The sequence below is a fragment of the Lathyrus oleraceus genome, chromosome 5, assembly GCF_024323335.1.
Source record: "Lathyrus oleraceus cultivar Zhongwan6 chromosome 5, CAAS_Psat_ZW6_1.0, whole genome shotgun sequence".
Classification (NCBI taxonomy): Eukaryota; Viridiplantae; Streptophyta; class Magnoliopsida; order Fabales; family Fabaceae; genus Lathyrus; species Lathyrus oleraceus.
In genome coordinates this window covers 85,945,330-85,964,080 of record NC_066583.1, presented here as the reverse complement: position 1 = coordinate 85,964,080, position 18,751 = coordinate 85,945,330, and the positions used below count along the sequence as shown (strand labels likewise).

The 18,751-nt window shown below is 33.1% G+C and overlaps 1 protein-coding gene across 1 annotated transcript; it reads left to right on the top strand.

The window, feature by feature from the left end:
- The first annotated feature begins 10,332 nt into the window (after positions 1-10,332).
- LOC127087714 (pEARLI1-like lipid transfer protein 3) lies at positions 10,333-11,189 on the top strand. The gene has a single exon (XM_051028648.1). It carries the CDS (start codon positions 10,448-10,450, stop codon positions 10,874-10,876), a length of 429 nt encoding a protein of 142 aa, XP_050884605.1. The 5' UTR covers positions 10,333-10,447; the 3' UTR covers positions 10,877-11,189.
- The last annotated feature ends 7,562 nt before the right edge of the window (positions 11,190-18,751 follow it).

The window sequence follows — 18,751 nt, the reverse complement described above, 5'->3', positions numbered from 1 at the left end:
AGATTAGTAAATGCATTATTGATTTAAGATTCCTAACTCACTTATTATGAAAAATTAATTTTCTTTAGGAAGAGGTTTTGTAAAAATATCTGCTAGTTGATTAGATGAGGACACAAAACCAATTATTTAATATCCATTTTAGACATGATCTCTATTAAAATAGTGCCTAATTTTGATGTGTTTTTTCTGAGAGTGAAGTACCATATATATATATTTTTGAGACTTATGGTGTTAGTCTTGTCGCATTTCATCAGGATAGATTCGCGATTAACTCCATAATCACTTAACTTTTGTTTCAACTAGATAACTTGCGCACAATAACTCCCTATAGTGGCGTATTATACTTGTTTTTTGATATTCCAGGAGGCAAACTAGTTCTCAAGTAAATGACATATACCGCTGGTACTTTTCTGGTCCAATTTATAACTAGTGAAATCGGAATCAGAGTATCTAACTAAAGTATAATTCTTCCATTTGGGGTACCAAAAACCAATAATTATAGTGCTTGTGAGATATCTCATAATACGTTTGACCACTGTGAGGTATGGTATTTTGAGGTTTGCTTGAAACATGCACACCCACATACAACAAACATGATATTAGGACGAGATGCAATAAGATAAATGAGAGATCCTAGCATACCTCAATATTTTCTTTCTTCTAATACTTTTCCTTATTCGTCCTTATTTAAACGACATGACGCACTAATTAGGGTTGATATTGGCTTTGCTTTATCTATGTCGAATGACTTCAGTAACTCTTTGCAGAATTTCGCTTGATTGATAAAAGGTTCCTTTCCTAGATTGATGAATTTCGAATCCTAGAAACTATTGTAGAATCCCATCGTACACATTTTGAACTTGTTTTGCATCATATTGGAAAATTCATTAAACAAGGGTTCATTTGTAGCCCCGAAAATGATATCATTGACATAAATTTACAAAAGTAAAATGACATGATTGATTTTATTAATAAATAGATTTGTATCAACCTTCCATATTTGAAAATTGTTTTCAATGAGAAATTTACTCAAATGTTTGTATCAAGCTCGAGAGTATTTTTCTTAAACTTTATAGAGCCTTTTCAGGTTGAAGACATGATCAGGAAAAGTAGAATTTATAAAATCGACAGGTTGGAAAACATACGCTTCCTTCTAGAGGTAACCTTTCAAGATCACAATCTTTACATACGTGTGAACTCTAATCTAGCTACATGTGCATAGGTTTCATCGAAATCTATTATGTCCTGTTTATTATACCCACTCACAACCATTTGTTCTTTATTTGTTAAAAGATTTCCATTTTCATCAATATTTTTGCAACAAAAAAATATTTGCCTCCAATCATAATATCAAGTGAAGGTTTGGGAACAAGCTCCCAAAAATTATTTATCTCAAAATGATTTAACTCTTCTTGCATAGAACAAGACTATTGTTCAACTTCATTTACGCCTTTTGGCTCAATTGGGGAAACAAAACCTATAAGGTTACATACATGGTTAAGGGGGTGTCAGGTTATGACACCTTAGAAATATCTCCAATGATATTCTAGATTGAATGAACTTTTGCCTTCCTCTATTCTTTTGGATGATCCTGATGATCAATATCTAAATTTTAATTTTGATGGTCTTCTATTTTACTTTGATTTTGATGTTTATCTTGATCCTTATCGTGATTCATATCTTGAATTCATAACCTAGAACAACTTTATTATATGTGGCTCTTTGATTTCCTAAAAGAAAACCCAAGTCGTCTATTCCTTTCGTAAACTTATCAAGTGTGTTATGCGATCATAAATTTATTTTTTAAAACAGTGCATTGTTCACGCGTGGTAGGTTCAACCGGATCGTCAAGTGAAGAGGAATAGTTTATTAAAATATATTATTTCTCTTTAATATTGTCTGTTTCTTCCAATAACTTTGAATTATCTCTTTTAAGAGAAGAAATAGTGTTCTTAGAGGTAAAGACAATGTGTTTAAATTTACTTACTTCATCATAGCAGAAGTACGAAGTTGCGTCATCATCTTTATGATTCGCCATGAGACAAAAAAATTCTTCTTCTTTATTTGAAGACTTCATGTCATTTTTATCCAAGGCTATGTATGCTTTCTTTGCTTGTATTTGGGGTTTTCTAAAAATCTTTTGATTTTAATTTTGGTTAGGTCTTTGATTCTGGTTCTAAGGGAAGTTTAGTTTTATATGCCCTTTCTTTCAACATTGGTAGCAGGTTGGACCAAAAATAGACCCTCCTACCTTCTTGTGTTGAAAAATTTGACGTTTCATGATTCTTTTAAGGTTATGAACAATTAATATCATATATTTATCATATTCTGAATTCTTTTCTTCCTTGGCTCTAAGATCTAGGCTTTTATTTTTCTTGTCGCCTTCTTCATATTTAGCAAGCCTCTTTAGATCCATTTCATGTTCCTATAGTTTTTCAAATATAGTATCCAAATTCATATTAGACAAGTGCGTAGACTTAGAAATCATAGTGCCTTTTAGTTTCCAAATGCGGTTTAGGCATCTGAAGACTTTTATATGTAAATACTCATTTTGAAATATTTTATCTAGAGTTCGCATATGATTCAAAATGTGAACGAATCATTTTTCATATCTTGAATTTTTTCTTTAGGTTTCATTTTGAAGAGATTGTACTCACGAGTCAACATGTTCATCCTAGTCCTTTTATCTCAGTTGTTCCTGCATGGATAAGTTAAAGGGTGTCCCACATTTTTTTTCATTCTCGTAGTGAGAAACACGCAAAAACTCATTAACTCCAACTGTTGTAAAGACAATAGTTTAATATTTCAAACAATGCTTCACTTATTCCTTTTTTTCTTTGCTCCAAATTTCTTAATATTTATTTTCCACCACACCATTAAGTTGATGTGTGGGAACAAAATCACCATTTTCACAACTTACCAAATATCATAAGTCATCCCTTCTATAAATATTCTCATCTTCTCTTTTCATAAAGCATATCCTTCTCCATTTAAGGATAGAGGCTTGTTTAGTGAATTGTTTGTAATCATTCCTACCTCCTAGAACTATTAATCTTATAACACAAGTTAGACTCTGATGCTACTGGTTGACAAAGTGACTCCAAACACAAGTGGGGGTGAACTTTGATATTTGAAATTCGTGATTAATTTATAAAATCTTTAATATATTAAAAATTTATGTTATAGAATATAAATAAGGTAGAAAAAAATATGAGGATGGAGAGAGATACACATCATAAATAAAAGAAATAATGAAAAATAAGGAGAAAAGAGATAGAGACAATGAACCATATATTTATACATGTTCGACATAACAACTTGTTCTACTCATGTAAACAAGAGTTTCCTCTTGATATTTCCACTAAAACCAGACTTGAGCTTTTATGGGATCAACCTACAAACCTTAAACAAAAAACAAACAAATATTTCACGCAGGCTTAACTCAAAAACTTTCACCCATGTTTTTTTCTGGTTTAGCTTGCAACCTTTAAATCCTTTACAAAGATAATTCAAAATATAATTACACCCTTGAATAAAGAAAATTAAGCATATCCTCCTTTACAACACAATTATGACAAAGGCTTTTTATTCGTTCAACACTACATCAATTATCGTGAAAAACCAGTTTCAAAAATAGAGAAAAATAGAGAGGGTTCTATTCTTAAATTTGGTGTAAAATGAAATGAGGAGAAATATCCTTCATATAGAAATATTTTTGGCTAAAAAAGAAAATGATGCATGGGTAAAATTTAACGAATTAATTGATTAAGTCTTATTTTAATCGATTAAAAGCTACAAAACAACAATAAACCTAATTGATAATATGAAACCCTAAAAAGGCTATGAATTAATCAATTAACAACTTTTCTAATCGATTAAGAGGTATTTCACATTGCTTTAATCGATTAAAATCCTTAATCGATTAGCCATTGAATTAACTTCCTTAAATGATTAGAAAATGATGCTTAATCAAATACATACATGCCTTAATATGGTTTTAGAAGTTTTAACTTCTCTACTGATGTTCTTTTTGTCCTTTACAAAAATGCATATCTTGGTTTGATAGAAAGTTGGTTTGTGTGTTGATGTGGTTTTCTCTAGGGGGTTCCAAAGGGGGAGATAAGGTTGCTTATTTTAAGTGTGTAGATCTGTGTAAGATCAAAATGGAAGGTGGTTTAGGGGTTAAAGATACTAGGCTTGTGAATCTTGCTTTGTTAAGTAAATGGAGGTGGAGGGTTCTTTTGAATGTTCCTTTATTGTTGATATACATTTGTGTTGTGAGGTATCATTCTCAAGGATTCGGCTCCCCGTTAGGGGTAGGTAGGAAAACCTTATGAAGGTATCTCAATGGTGAATATGGATTTTGATTCTTGGTTCTTCTTGGTGCCAGAGTCAGAAGAGCATATTTTAACACGATGTTTAGGTATGGTTGTCACCGTTGTGTTATTCTTTTGAGCAATTACTTCTTGTTTCGGAGCAAAAATTTCAGGTGGTAGGCTTTATGGGTGTCGCACCTCGAAAAATGAGAACATGACTTAGCGGTACGAAATTGCACGCTCACAAGATGAACTAAACCGAGTCGCCACCAAACTTAATTTTTTCCTAAAAAGGAAAGGGGAAATATCGATAAAACCCAAAAAAGAGAGAGAATGATACTGGTCGACGCAACCAAATCAGGGTCCAGGAGTCGATTACACAAGGGAAAGATATTAACATCCCTCACGTCCGTTTTACTAAACGGGAACCATTAGGTTAGTTATGCGCGTTAGTGTTAGCTTAAAAATGTTATGCTTCTTGAGTTATTAAGAGGGAAAGAAGAATAGAAAAGAGAAAATGTTTTTGGATTTTTTATTAATGTGCGAACAAAAGAACTAAACCTATTTTTTTTATTAATGGGTCTGGCAATATTTACAAATCCCGCTCCTACGTATCTCTGGGGTGCAATAGAGAACTCAAGGCTTACGTAATTTTGGGTAGAAAATGTTTGTTTGTTGATCGATTTTAGTGAAAGCTACTTTGTGTCAATCGATGAAAACATTGTTGGCTTCCCAAAACAATTGGAGAAGAGAACGTTTGCATCACGGACAAATGGATTTACAACTCAACATTCACCGGTAACGTCACAAGCTTACTCACACGTTCAAGTGGACAAAACATTGTTTTTGTGTCATCTCGAGACAAAGTACCTTTCGTTTGTGAAAAGGGTTTGAGGATCAATCGCATGATAACAAGAAAAAAGTTTGATTGGTTTGAAAGTGTTTTGAGATAATGAGAGAGTTCGGAGAGGTGATAACTACATCTCGGTTCCTAACTCTCGGGAATTCGTGGAATACACCCCACTCATTTTTCATCTTATTTGTGAAAGAGTTTTGATATTTTTAAATGTTTTAAAGTTTAGCTTGAGAAAGCGCACTCGAAACTAGTCGAGGTTTTTTAAGCATTGTAGAATTGATTTAAGGATGATGAGTGTTTAGGTTGACAAGAACAACATCTCGGATCTTAACTCTCAGGAGCTCGTGGACTACACCTCGTTCCTTTCATCCACTTTATTGAAAAAACTTTTAATAGTGGTTAAGTGTTTTTAACTTTCATTAGGAAAATGGCTTGATGTTGGATCAAGCTTTTGATTGAAGATTGCAAAATGGTTTGATAGAGTGGTTTGAAAGTGAGAAGAGATAGAAAGATTGGGAATGGAAGGTTTGAAATGGTTTGGGAGATGTCTTTGAGAAAATACTCGACGTTGGTTCGAGTTTTTATTCTTGTACTTTTTGAAAATGGGTTTATTTTATTCTTGTGTTAGAAACTAACTAAATAAAACAATCATGATAAGAAAGCGATAAAATTATTATACGTCATGGGAATAGGGGTACATTTTGTCGAATGGGGATATGAGATGATAAAACGATTAAATTAAAACCCAATCAACAAATGCAAGTAAATAAGTGTACGTGCATGAGGAAATTGTCTCATTGTAAGAATGCCCAATAGTAAGCCATGTGAATCGCAGATAGCAACACAACATTATATGTACAACACACGTTCATAATAATTAAATCGAAAGAAGTAAAATAAGAATGAAACGTGCACGAAACAAAATTATGATGCATAGGTGTGAATCAATGTCACATAACGCAAGGACGTGCAAAGAAAATGGAAATTAAGTTCAAGTTCGATTTAAACAACAACGACATTGGATCATTGTTTGTTATCATGAATAGATGGAAATGCTAACGTGAAGTGTATCATTGCAAAAGGGAATGGGAATGAAACTCATGCACAAAAATGGAATGAAGTCATAAAGTGAGGTTTAATTCATACAAAGCAAACGATATCAAAACTGATATTAAGCAACCTCACAATTGACAAATAAAATCAGCAAGAAATCGAGAAGTACAAGCAAAAACCCTAGGTAATGTGCTCAAAGTCGATTTATGCGTATCAACAACAAATGAGACGTCGTATGCAAAGGTCAGAATGCAGCGAAATACAAATCAATATATCGATAAAAAATCCGGCGGCATAACGACATGAAAATGTTGAATCCGTGGATAAATATCGGATGTTTAGCAATGAAAATAAGTCGAAGAATGGATAAAAAAACCACACGTAACACACTTTATTAATAATTAATATTGCGAAATTACAATGATCGTAATTGAAATAAAAGTGGAAAAATAAACACAAAAATAAAGTTACAAATGAAGTGTAAATATCCAGAGTTAAATGATACAAAACCATAAAGAAATGACGATTTAATCGATTAAAAGAAATGCCAAAAAATAAAACAAAAAGGTAGAAAAAAGTAGAAAAAATATACAAAAATGAGAAAGTGTGGCAAGCAAGTGTTAAACATAGGTCATGGGAATTGCAAGCCAGAGTCTTAGCCAACTCAACCATGACCTTAATCTGTCAAGCAATGGCCATGATAACAAATAAGGAAGCAAAACGAGAATGATGGAAAAAAAATAAAACACACAAATGAGAATGGTGCGCGCAGGTCTCAAACCCAGGTCATGGTGGTTGGGATACTGAAGCCTCAATCACTCAATCCATGACCCTTAACTTGACAATACATGGACCCAAATAACATAAAAAGAAAAAAAAACATATGATGGAAAAGAACTAAAAGCAGCAAACTCAAACCAACATGTTGTTCAACACTATTCATCTTCTTCTCATGAAGCAAAATCATATCGAATATGTCTCAAGAAAACTCACAATATTACAATATATATATATATATATATATATATATATATATATATATATATATATATATATATATATATATATATATATATATATATATATATATATATATATATATATATATATATATATATATATATATATATACAAAAAATCATATCCTCACGAAAGTGTGCAACATAACCATTGCAATTGACAATATGCAGGCCTATGCGCAAACATCCAAAATAGTAAACCAAAAATCGAGGGAAACGAAACATACACAAATGAAACTACACATGAAGACTGATGCTACACACTAAGCACTAACTGTCCCAATCAAAATTAATCAAAACAAAAACCCAACAAACTAGAAATAACAAGACATATTTAAATACAAACTACCTCAAACTCAAACCAAACACAAAATGGAAACAACAAATGGATTAAAATGCTAGCTGTGAGATCTCTCTAAAGGCGAAGACGTGTCACCGTGCATAATAATGTGAGCATTGTTGCGAGTTCGTGATGTTACCGTCGCTGTAAATGTGAATGGAAAAAAGTTAAGTCGAGTTGTTATTGTTTAGGTTCGAGTCTTTAGAAGGTTGTGTGTTTGAGATGAGCCACTTGAGTTGTTAAACCATGTTGTTGTTACTTTCATGTGGTGGTTGTGTGGTCGGAAAATGGAAGGAAGTTGATGTGTGGAGGTTGTGGTGTGACGAAAAGGAGAGGATGTGTATGGTCGGAAAATTAAGAAAAAAATTGATTTTCTAAACTTTTACCAATTAATTTGAAATATAAGAAATACTTTTGGGAAATTAAAAAAATAGAAGAAACCAACACAAAATCACACTAAATACACGATTAGTTCTAACTAATCATACAAGTTGTTTTAACTAAAAAATAAAAATAAAAGGATAAAAAAAAATTGGACGCAAAAGTGCTCAAAAAATTAAAATGACTACACCACAATGATCAGTGTGAAATAAACTTCTCGGAAACATACATGCTTTTGTCAAATTTTGAAATAAAAATAGACGGTTAAAACGCTCAGACGGATCAAAATGTGACAAAAAAAGTAGCCGAAAAATAAAACGAGCACACTAGGTTAAACCACGTAAAATATAGGTTAATAAAACTGATGTCTGCAAGCTCGATTTTTAAATTTTCCGCCCGCTGATTTGACATTCATTTGAAAATTGTTTCATTCGACTTTCCTGTAGATCTGAAAATTTATTTCGACTGACATTGTAGACATTATGTGGTATAAAATGCATGTTATGATATGCAGAGATATAAATCTTATTATATATGTATCAATTTGGCGATTCGGGGTCAAAATTGGGGTGTGATAATGGGTACTTGGGAGAGGGACCTTTGGGAGTGGAGTTTTAGGTGAAGGAAAACTCTCCTAGTTTTGGAGGAGGAGCTCTTAGAGTCTATATATGGTCTTATCCTCGAGTTAGTAAGGTTATCTCCGGAGCATGTTTTGGTTTGGAGACCTGGCTCGATAGGCAAGTTCTCCGTTATATTTGTTTATGATACTCTTATTTCTTTGGAGGGGTGGCCAAATAATTATTATGAGTTTGTGATTAGGGAGTTCACTAGGGTTTGGAAGAGCTGAGCACCATTTAAAGTTGTTGTCTTCTCGTGGCAGTTGCTTCAAAATAGGTTGTTGACTAGGAAAAATCTTTAACGATGTGAGATAGTGTCGTGTAGTAGTGAGGAAAGGTGTGTAGTTTGTGTTTGGCAATTGGAGTCGACTGACTACCTCTTTGTGTTGTGCGAGTTTGCCTCAACAATCTAGTATAATGTGTTTCACTAGTTTGGGTGGTCGAGGCCTTTGCCAAAATCAATTTTATGTGGTGTTTGATTTAGTGTGGGGGATAGGAGAGGGAAATATGAAGTCTTTAGGCATGCTTTCGATATGGAATTATGTGGTCTGATTTATTTACAATTTGCAGAACAAAATTAGTTTTAGACAAAAATGCTTATCAATTAATCACTGAATATCTTTGATTACTAGTCTGGTATGGAAGTGAGTTCACACTCATGCTTTGGGTTTTGATGTTTATTTGTTAGACTAGGAGCGGGACCTGCTCAAAGAGTTTGGTGTTTAGGGGTGTGATGGGTGGCCAGCTGCCCTCTTTTATTTTTGACAAGTGTTCATGGCATCCTTCCTCCAGCTCACTATCTCCAAAGATTTTTTACCTTGTCGTTTTAGTCTGGATCAAATCAATAGGCGACTGACTTGTTCCTTTTTGTAGTATGGTTTAGGTGATTGTGTATGGCTTGTTGTTCTTCTCTTTTCTTGTTGTCCTATTTTTGTTACGGTTTCTCTATTTGAGTAATTCTTTCTTTCAAGTTGGGTCATTCTTTTTTTTTACCTAATTTTATTATTTTAGCTGACTATTGATGTTCATTGTTTCGATGTGTAAAACCTGATTTTATGCACTTTTATTTTTAATATATGATTCTTACTTAGCATTAAAAAAATGATATCAACATTGACTAAAAAGCTAGAAAATAGAATAAAATATTTTTGAAAAATTATTTGTAAAACAACAACAACAACAAAAAGAAATAAAACTCATTAAAAAAGGAAAAAATATTTTTTATATTTTTTAAAATGTTAAGTTCAATTTTTAAAACTAGCAAAATAAAGACATCAAAATTGCAAACTTAAAATTAAGGAGACTAACACTTAAAAACTTAGTAAAAAAAGGGCCAAAATTTTAAATTTTAAAATTAGGGAACCAAAAACAAAAAATTAACTAAAAGAAGGACACAAATGTCAATTAAACTTATCTTTTGTAAAATTGATATCTCACTAGTTCTCCAAGTTCTCCATATCATAATCTTTGTAGTGCAGATTTTTTTTACTGATCTAAACCTCACATCTATTACAATTACATTTTTTTAGAATATTAGAAGTGACTTTTAAGAAAATAAGCTCGATTTTCCTTTGTATAAGTTTACTTACTCCCACTCTTTTTGGTGCTATCCATTTCTCTTTTAATATATTAGTCTTTATTGATTTTTTTTTTTAATTTTCTCAGTATCACAATTGTTCAATATTTTCATAAATGTTTAGTCACATAAATGTTTATAAATATACGTAAAATTGTGATTTTTGAGCATTCTCATCATCAATTAAATATCTAGCTAACGCCACCTAACACTTTTTCCCCTATAAATAAGGGTTCACACACGTTCAACCTCAATCAACACATATTGCTACATTTAAGAAACAATAATCATGAGTTTCAACAAATTATATTCCATAGTTCTAATGTTTTCTCTTCTTTCTTACTCAACATTCATCGATGCTCATGCTCCTCCACCATCACCAAGCCCAACACCTTCACCAACTGATTCTCCACCATCACCAAGCTCAACACCTTCACCAACTGCTTCTCCACCTTCTTCCCAAGGTCAATGCCCCATGGACACCTTAAAGCTTGGAGTATGTGCTAATGTTTTAGGATTGATTAATATCGGAACACCTCCATCGGATAATAAATGTTGTGCATTAATAGATGGTTTGGTTGATTTGGAAGCCGCGGTCTGTCTTTGTCGCGCACTTAAGGCGAATGTGCTTGGAATCAACTTAAACATACCTCTTGCCCTCAACTTGATCATCAGTGCTTGTCAAAAAACCATTCCTCCTCAATCTAAATGTGTCTAAGGATTTAAAAAACACTTTATATCATTGATGAATAAAAACTATATGAGTGTTATATAGTAGTTATTTCTGGTATGATAATGGTTAACATCGCATTCTCTAACACTTTGCATTATTGTTATTGGTTGAATTTCAACCAATATTATAAAATGTTATGCAAAATGACTAGATTGAGTGCCTTGTTGTTATTATTATTACTGTTATTAAGATTAATATTAAGATGTTTTGTTTAAATAATAATAGGGCAAATTTGTTTGCCTAAATTAGTATCTTATATTTTCAGTGATATATTGTGAGATATTATGTTTGTTTGAAATATGTTTGTGAGATATATTAGTATCTTAAATTAATTGAAGCATGTTATAAATATGATGGATTTTTTTAAAAAACTTGATATGATTGTAATTGTAATGGTTTTAACGATATTTTTAAAAGACTTTGCTTGATTGTAAATTTTATTTCTTAATATTTTTTAAAATAATGTTTATAATTCAAAATATTTAAATTTGAATTTTAATAAATTTATAACACATATTATGGTTTCAAAAATACTTTATAAATATTAGAATAAGTAAATTTGATTATTAAAAATGATCATGAACGTTTAGAATAAGTAAATGTAATTATTATAAATTATTACTCATGATTAATCGTGATTATTAGATATAATTTCTCATAATGGTTGAGAATCATTAGAAGGATTATTTTTGTAAGTATTTGAAGAATCAAATCAATGAATAGGAACCATAACACAACTGTATCACAAATGGTATCAACAAGCTCTTGGTCCTATCTTCCACTCTTTCTCTCTTTCTATCTAACAACAACCATAACACAACTGTACTCCAATTCCTTCCTCAACTATTCATCCATCCCTCATTGTCTCTAATATCAATAACTTCGTCAAAATAAAAAATGAATTTTAAGTATTGAAAAAATGCTATATAATATCTTATTGGAACACTTCAAAATTCATGCAAGAGTTTGTCGCCAAATGATATGTCATCAACTTCCCCTCTTAAAGTAACAAATTCCAAGCTTTGGTACTTCTAGTGTTAGCATCTTATAATAAAATTATGATATCATCTCTGACGATATCCTCAATATTACCGTGGAGCGTAATTTAACCCCAAAACTCGCATAGAAGAAATTATTTGACATTTTATGATAAAATTCTAGGACTCTCGACCTATAATAAGAATTTTTGCAAGTGCACATGAAAATGTTTCCGATGTTTTATGTGGTTTTATTTGGAATAAAGCTACTTGGAGACGGTTTTAAACCCATACATATTTTTAAAATAACTATTCAATTATTTATTATTAATTTTTCTTTCAAAATTTAAAACAAAATTAATTTTAATGTATTATACACGATGTTGTTTATATCGTCTTTATTCTGATGTGAAATAGAAAATAAGTGACAAGTTGATGAAATCCACCATGAAAGGTCTTAGATACGGTGGTGAAAATATATGGTAGATAGAGAAGGGGTATCTACAAAGTTAGACCTACAACACCCAAGTAAGCGAAGTCATAGAATTGTACCTTTGTGTGATGCAAGCCACACTTATATATATGAGTGAACGTTAGAACTTGTGTGAGGTGTTGTTGGATGGATTCCCACAATAGTTGAAGTGAGTGTGGTGTTTCATGTTTGGCCAATCTCATTAGATCATTTTTCAGCTATAGAACAATTTCCCTCTAATTCCTTGCTACTGGATATGAATTTAGGATTGTTGTATAACTGTTAAGACCAATATAAAGAGCATACCATTCTCTTGCTCTGCCACCATTGAAAAAATTCTTAGGGAAAATGGGAGAAACATGTGATAAGTTGAATGAGAGTAGATGGTCTTAGGAACACGCGTTAAATTCTTGTCTCGTAATCGTAACAACCTGTATAATATATATCTAAAATAATATCATACAAGTGTTATTATTTGGTATTGACACAATCATAAGTGTATATTGGCATCATTATATACACATTTCTAAACTAAAAACATCAAGAAGACATGTCATACAATAAAGCCTAAGAATAAAATCTAAGAACTATGAACAATATCTTCATTGTACACAACTCCACAGTAGAAGATCACAATAATCAGCATCCCTTGAAACATCAGTAGACAACTCCTCATGAATTCAACCTGCAAGGAATACCTGAAAAATAACAACGATAATGGGATGAGATAATAATCTCAGTGAGTTCTCATATCCTATGGGTCCACTCATCTTTACAGGGTTTCTACTCGATTTTAACTCAAGTATTCATCTTTTATTACTTGTGCATCACTCGCACATAGTAATTAGGACTTGAGTAACAAAGGGATAATCAAAACGTATGGAAACATGTCACTTGAGTTCACATAACTCAATAAATCATTATATAGATTGACGAAACATCAATCCTCGAACGGACCTACGTCTAAGTCAGGCTCGGTTCACACATGCTCATATGATTCGACTTTCACGGTGGATATCGGGTCCTCTATGAGGCTTAATCCTCAATTCCAACGACCGTCACCCGTATGGGACTCTAACCCACTTTGAGTATATTTCACCGTATGTGACTTTAACCCACTTAGGTGTCCACCTTTTCCTCATGTCCTCAATGGATGGGGTTCAAACCCAATTAAGGCATGAATCATTGGTGCCACATCCCTACTTACCGCTTTACCTAAGCCTTGAAGTGGTATCTGCACAATTCATATTCGAATACATGATTAGGTCTCAATAACAAATAGGACTTTCGGAGCAATGCTCCTCACCAAAATAGGGCTTTTGGAACAAATGTTCCTCACCAAAATATCAAACCAATTCTCGTGGTGTTCATCAAATACTAGGTGATCACATCCATCCATTCACAAAGTATTCCACATGTTCTATACAATGCATATTAATTCATAATCAAGTGAATACTTGTTCTCAATATACACCAAGGTATCATTGTGTTCAAGCATCACCATATACTCATTTTCATAACCTAGATTATCTTTCTAAGTCATTCTCCTAGTTATACTCCTATGTTACCTCACTCATATTTATAAAGTTTTAATCATATTATTTCACATCCAACAACATCCAATCAATTTATAGAATACATATTAGCATATAAAAATATCATACAAGAAACACATATATTAGCATAACATGGCTAATATGTCACAATCAATCCTAGGCATATCCGGCTCACAACATATTTATCATTATCTTAGGTTATTCAAGTTGTTATTCACAAACAAGTCAAACATAATCAAAGCATACAATCATCACTATCCTCTACCAAACTTTGTTGGTTAGTTCATGATCTCTCATCACCATGCAATACCTCATTGGATTAGCTTTCCAAAGCTTCAAGTCTCATATCAATCAGATTCACGGTCTTGAATTATGGCAAAAACAAGAACCACGTATTCAATCAACAAAACAACAACTCATGATATATATATATATATATATATATATATATATATATATATATATATATATATATATATATATATATATATATATATATATATATATAAAATCATTATCCTATCAATCATTGACAAATAATAATGTTTTTATATCACTATACAATAAAGCATTGAAAGAGCTTTCCAGCGCCTCCGATCGCGTCCAAAATGGATTTACGAAACTCATTTTATAGTGAAAGCAGTTGAACCAATCGATTGCTGACAAGGACCAATCAATTTTATGAAGCTTCTGTCCAAATATTCACTATACGCAATGTACCAATCGACTGAGCACTGTAGCCAATCGATTTTCATCGTCAAAAATTCAACTTTTCTTCACCATAACATGAAACAATTGATTGGTTCTATATTGCAATCGATTGTTCACTGCTATTACATCAAAATTGCATCTTCTAACCACATCAAAATCCATACTTAACCATTCTAATCCATGTCAAACCATATACTAACATGAATCCACACCAAAACAAGGAAAACATGAGGTATAATTTCATAGAGCATCACACATGTGCCAACATAGAATTCAAGACAAAAACAACATACATAGAAACAAGAACCTCATATTATGGTTAACAACAACAACACAATTCATAAAACTATGTCTAGATCGTTGTAACCCTAAGAGTTTCTAATCCTCCAAAGTTCTAACTAAGAATTCACCTTATATTGAAGAGGATGATGAAGATGATAAAGATGAATTGGTGGTAAGCTTCCATGGCTCTTATTCTTCTCCCCTTCTTCTCTCCTTATCCTTTCCTCTTTCCCCTTTTCTCCCTTTCTGCGTATACTGATATCTCTATTTCTTCTTTCTTTTTCTTTGTTCTTATCTCTTCTTTTCTTATTCCTTTCTCTACCATACAAATATAAATATACTATATACTATATAATATATTATATTAAGTCATGATATAAAATATCTCAATTGATATATTTTGTCTCCTAGTACCAATTGACCAATTATTAATGTTACCAAAATTCCCCTTTTGTACTTATTAATAAAATACAGTCTCTTTTAATAATAATTTATCTCTTCTGAGTCCACTAGTTACTCTATTGGTCTCAACTGACAACTTTTAGAGCATATAGGAGCTCAAATTGTAATAACTGACAACAAATAGAGTACATAGGAACTCGGTTGGTCTCAACTTATAACCAATTGAGCATTTAAGTGTATATGGGATATTACATTCTCCCCCCTGAAATTGAAATTCTCCCCCAAATTTCCTCCATTAAACAAATAAACACTTCTTGAATCACCATCTTAGGTTAACACTTGACTTTACTTCGATTTCAAACACCTAACATATTCATTATTCAATCTTACCTTCACTGGAAAATTCCCCTCTTTCATGAACTCTCGAAGTTTCATGATCTTAACCTTACTCTTATTCCAATATTTGATTAAATTCTAATCTTGACCCCCTCTAGTTCATCTAACATACCATTATGAAACACTCGGTTACTTCCCTTACGGAATCTACAACTCCCTTCTTGTACCGAGTCACACAAAATATAACCAGGACATCTTATTCTGATCGAATAGTCAATATTCATTAAATCTTCATAAGATAACTTACTGATTTCTTAACTACACGCAATACTGATGACTCTTCTCCTATAAATCCTTCAACAATTACGATAAATTTGATAATCCTCTCGATTATAACTATATATTGCAAGCGTCTATACCCGATGCTTCACTTCTTTTGTACTATTCCAATAAGATACATCTTTGGCACGGGACTGTCTTACATTCATTCTTACAAATAGTTATCTCTATGATCCTCCATGAAACTTCCTAATTCTCTTATATCCAAAAATAGTTATTGTGCCCTTTCTATTTGAACACCATGGAACACTCGGGATTCACATGTACTACTGTTAGATACCCAAAAGTGCTTATTTGAGCCATCAATTAAGGGTATCTTTCACTCTATTTACTTGCTAGAATTGTCAAAACCATATTTGTTTTACATGAAATGCATTACATTGATAAACAAGCTTGGTGCCTTTGATTTGTGTGTTATTGTACAGGAAAAAGGCATGAACTAATTGAAAATGAAGACACAAGAAAAGTGGCAAAGGAACCAATGAATACAAGCATTTCATCAGCCTGCTCGCTAGGCGAGGGCTGTGGCGAAGCAATGCTTCGCTAGGCGAACTCCAAGCGAAAAGCTCCAGTAAATTGTCAATAAATTCGCTAGGCGAGCTCCTAGCGAAGGTGGTAGCGAGTTCGTTCAGTTTTGGTGAAAAGTGCAGCCAGCACTCACTCGCTAGGCGAAGCTCTAGCGAGTCCCCAGCGAGCATTCCAGTAGCAAAACCTCTCAACCTCGCTGGGGTGAAGGTTGGAGCGTGTCCTTCGCTAGGCGAAGGTTTGTTCGCTAGGCGAACATGACAGTTCAACAGACCCTGTTTTCTCTGGGCGCAGGTGCCTTTGGTGCCACAATTAGACCCTCGCTAGGCGAGCCATTCTGCTCGCCTAGCGAGCATGACAGCCCAGCAGAGGTCTATAAGTAGCAGGTGCCACTTTTGAGCACCATACCTCATTTTTACCAACTTTTTCCACTTTTGTACTTTGGAGAGATATTTTACAGCATTGTTCTAGGGGATCTTTTATGCCCTAATTTTCATTTTCTCTTCATCTTAGAACCATCTTCTACAAAAAGAAGGTGGATTCCCATCCAACTTCGATTATCCGACTTGGATGTTGATCAACCTTCTTTCCTTACTTGCTGACCAAGCTACCATGAAAATGAGTAGCTAAGTCATCCATTTGTCAAGGTTAGATGTAGGTGATTACTAGCTTTGTGTGTAAATGTAAGGATCCTCATATGTAAACTCTTTAATGGTAAATATATGATGAAAACTTTGTTTCTATTTAAAACTCTTTGTGTTGGTTTATGATCGAGAGATGTTTACCAACTCTTGACCTAGGTTTTCATCCAAACTTGTTTGTTAGCTAGAGATAGTAATGAATGATTTTGTTCACCATAAGGTTGAACCAAAAAGTTGTCATTTTGATAGATTGTGTTCGAGAGAAACAATGGATCAAAATGGCAAAACTCACAATGTGTGTTCGAGAGAAACATATTGAGAGGACTTTGTGAAATGATTTATCATCTAAAGGAGTTTATAAGATTGTTGACCGAGCAAATACATGCAAAGTGATCATTGAAACCTAACTTTGGCAATATTTCTCATTTATTCAAACCAAAACTTTTACCGCAATTTATTACTTTTTATGCAAGATAACTTGATTAAAACCAAAACCCTATTGTTACATTGAGCTAAGATTAACTCAACCATTGAACGGCGGTGATATCTTACAATCCCTGTGGATACGATAACAAAAACCCGACACGTAAATTTACAACTAACAACTACTGTCGCATCTCAAAAAATATGATCCCTCACGATGGTTGCAGAAAAAATTGATTCGAACAGAGTCGCCACCGAACTTTATTTATCTCAATGAAGGAATAGGAAAATATGGATAAAACCTTTAAAAATAGAATAATGGTCGTCGCAGCCATATTGGGTTCGGTAGTCGATTACGCAAGGGGAAGGTATTAGCACCCCTCACGTCCGTTGTACTCAACGGGAACCTTTTAGTTAAACTTGCGATTTGAATGTTAGTTAACATTGTTTGTTTTCTCCAAGTGAATAAAAGATTGAAAAGAGAGATGGATGGAAACCTCAGAAAGGGGAAAGGGAGGTTTTTTATTAGTGTGCTCGCCAAGATCTCGCAATCTCGTGCCTACGTATCCTTATGGTGCAATAAAGAAATCAGAGCATTCGTAGTTCGGGGAACTACTGTTTGTTGGTGTCTTTTATGAACGGTTGTTTATATCGCGTTCTAAAGGCTAAATGTTGGTTTGTCTACTCTCGGCGAAGGCTTAAGCACTTGTTTGTTGTGCGCGTTAGAAAGGATTAAACAATGTTCTTTTTAAAAGAGTTTCGATCGCACGGGGGAGATAAAAGAGGTTTGATAGGTTGAATGTAGTTTAATGAACAAATGCTTAGATCGCGTTCTAGCGGTTAAACGTTGGCTTGTCTACTCTCGGCGGAGGCTTAAGCACTAGTTTATGTACGCACTAGAAAGGATTAAGCAATGTTCTTTCTAAAAGATTTAAGTTGTTGGTCGCACGGGGGAGAGAAATTAGGTTTAATATGTTTGGTATTTTGTAGAAAAACGACAAAAGGTTGAGCAATATGGTGTGCACCAATCGTTCAATTCTTTCGAGGAATAACAAGGTGAACGCCTTCTACTCCCTTTTCGTTTAAATTATTATTGAAAGTTGTTTTCTGAAATCGAATATGCACGGTAGTGAGGTGTGCACCTCCCACTTGCTTATTCTAGGAATAATGAGGCGTGCTCCACGTATTCCTTTATC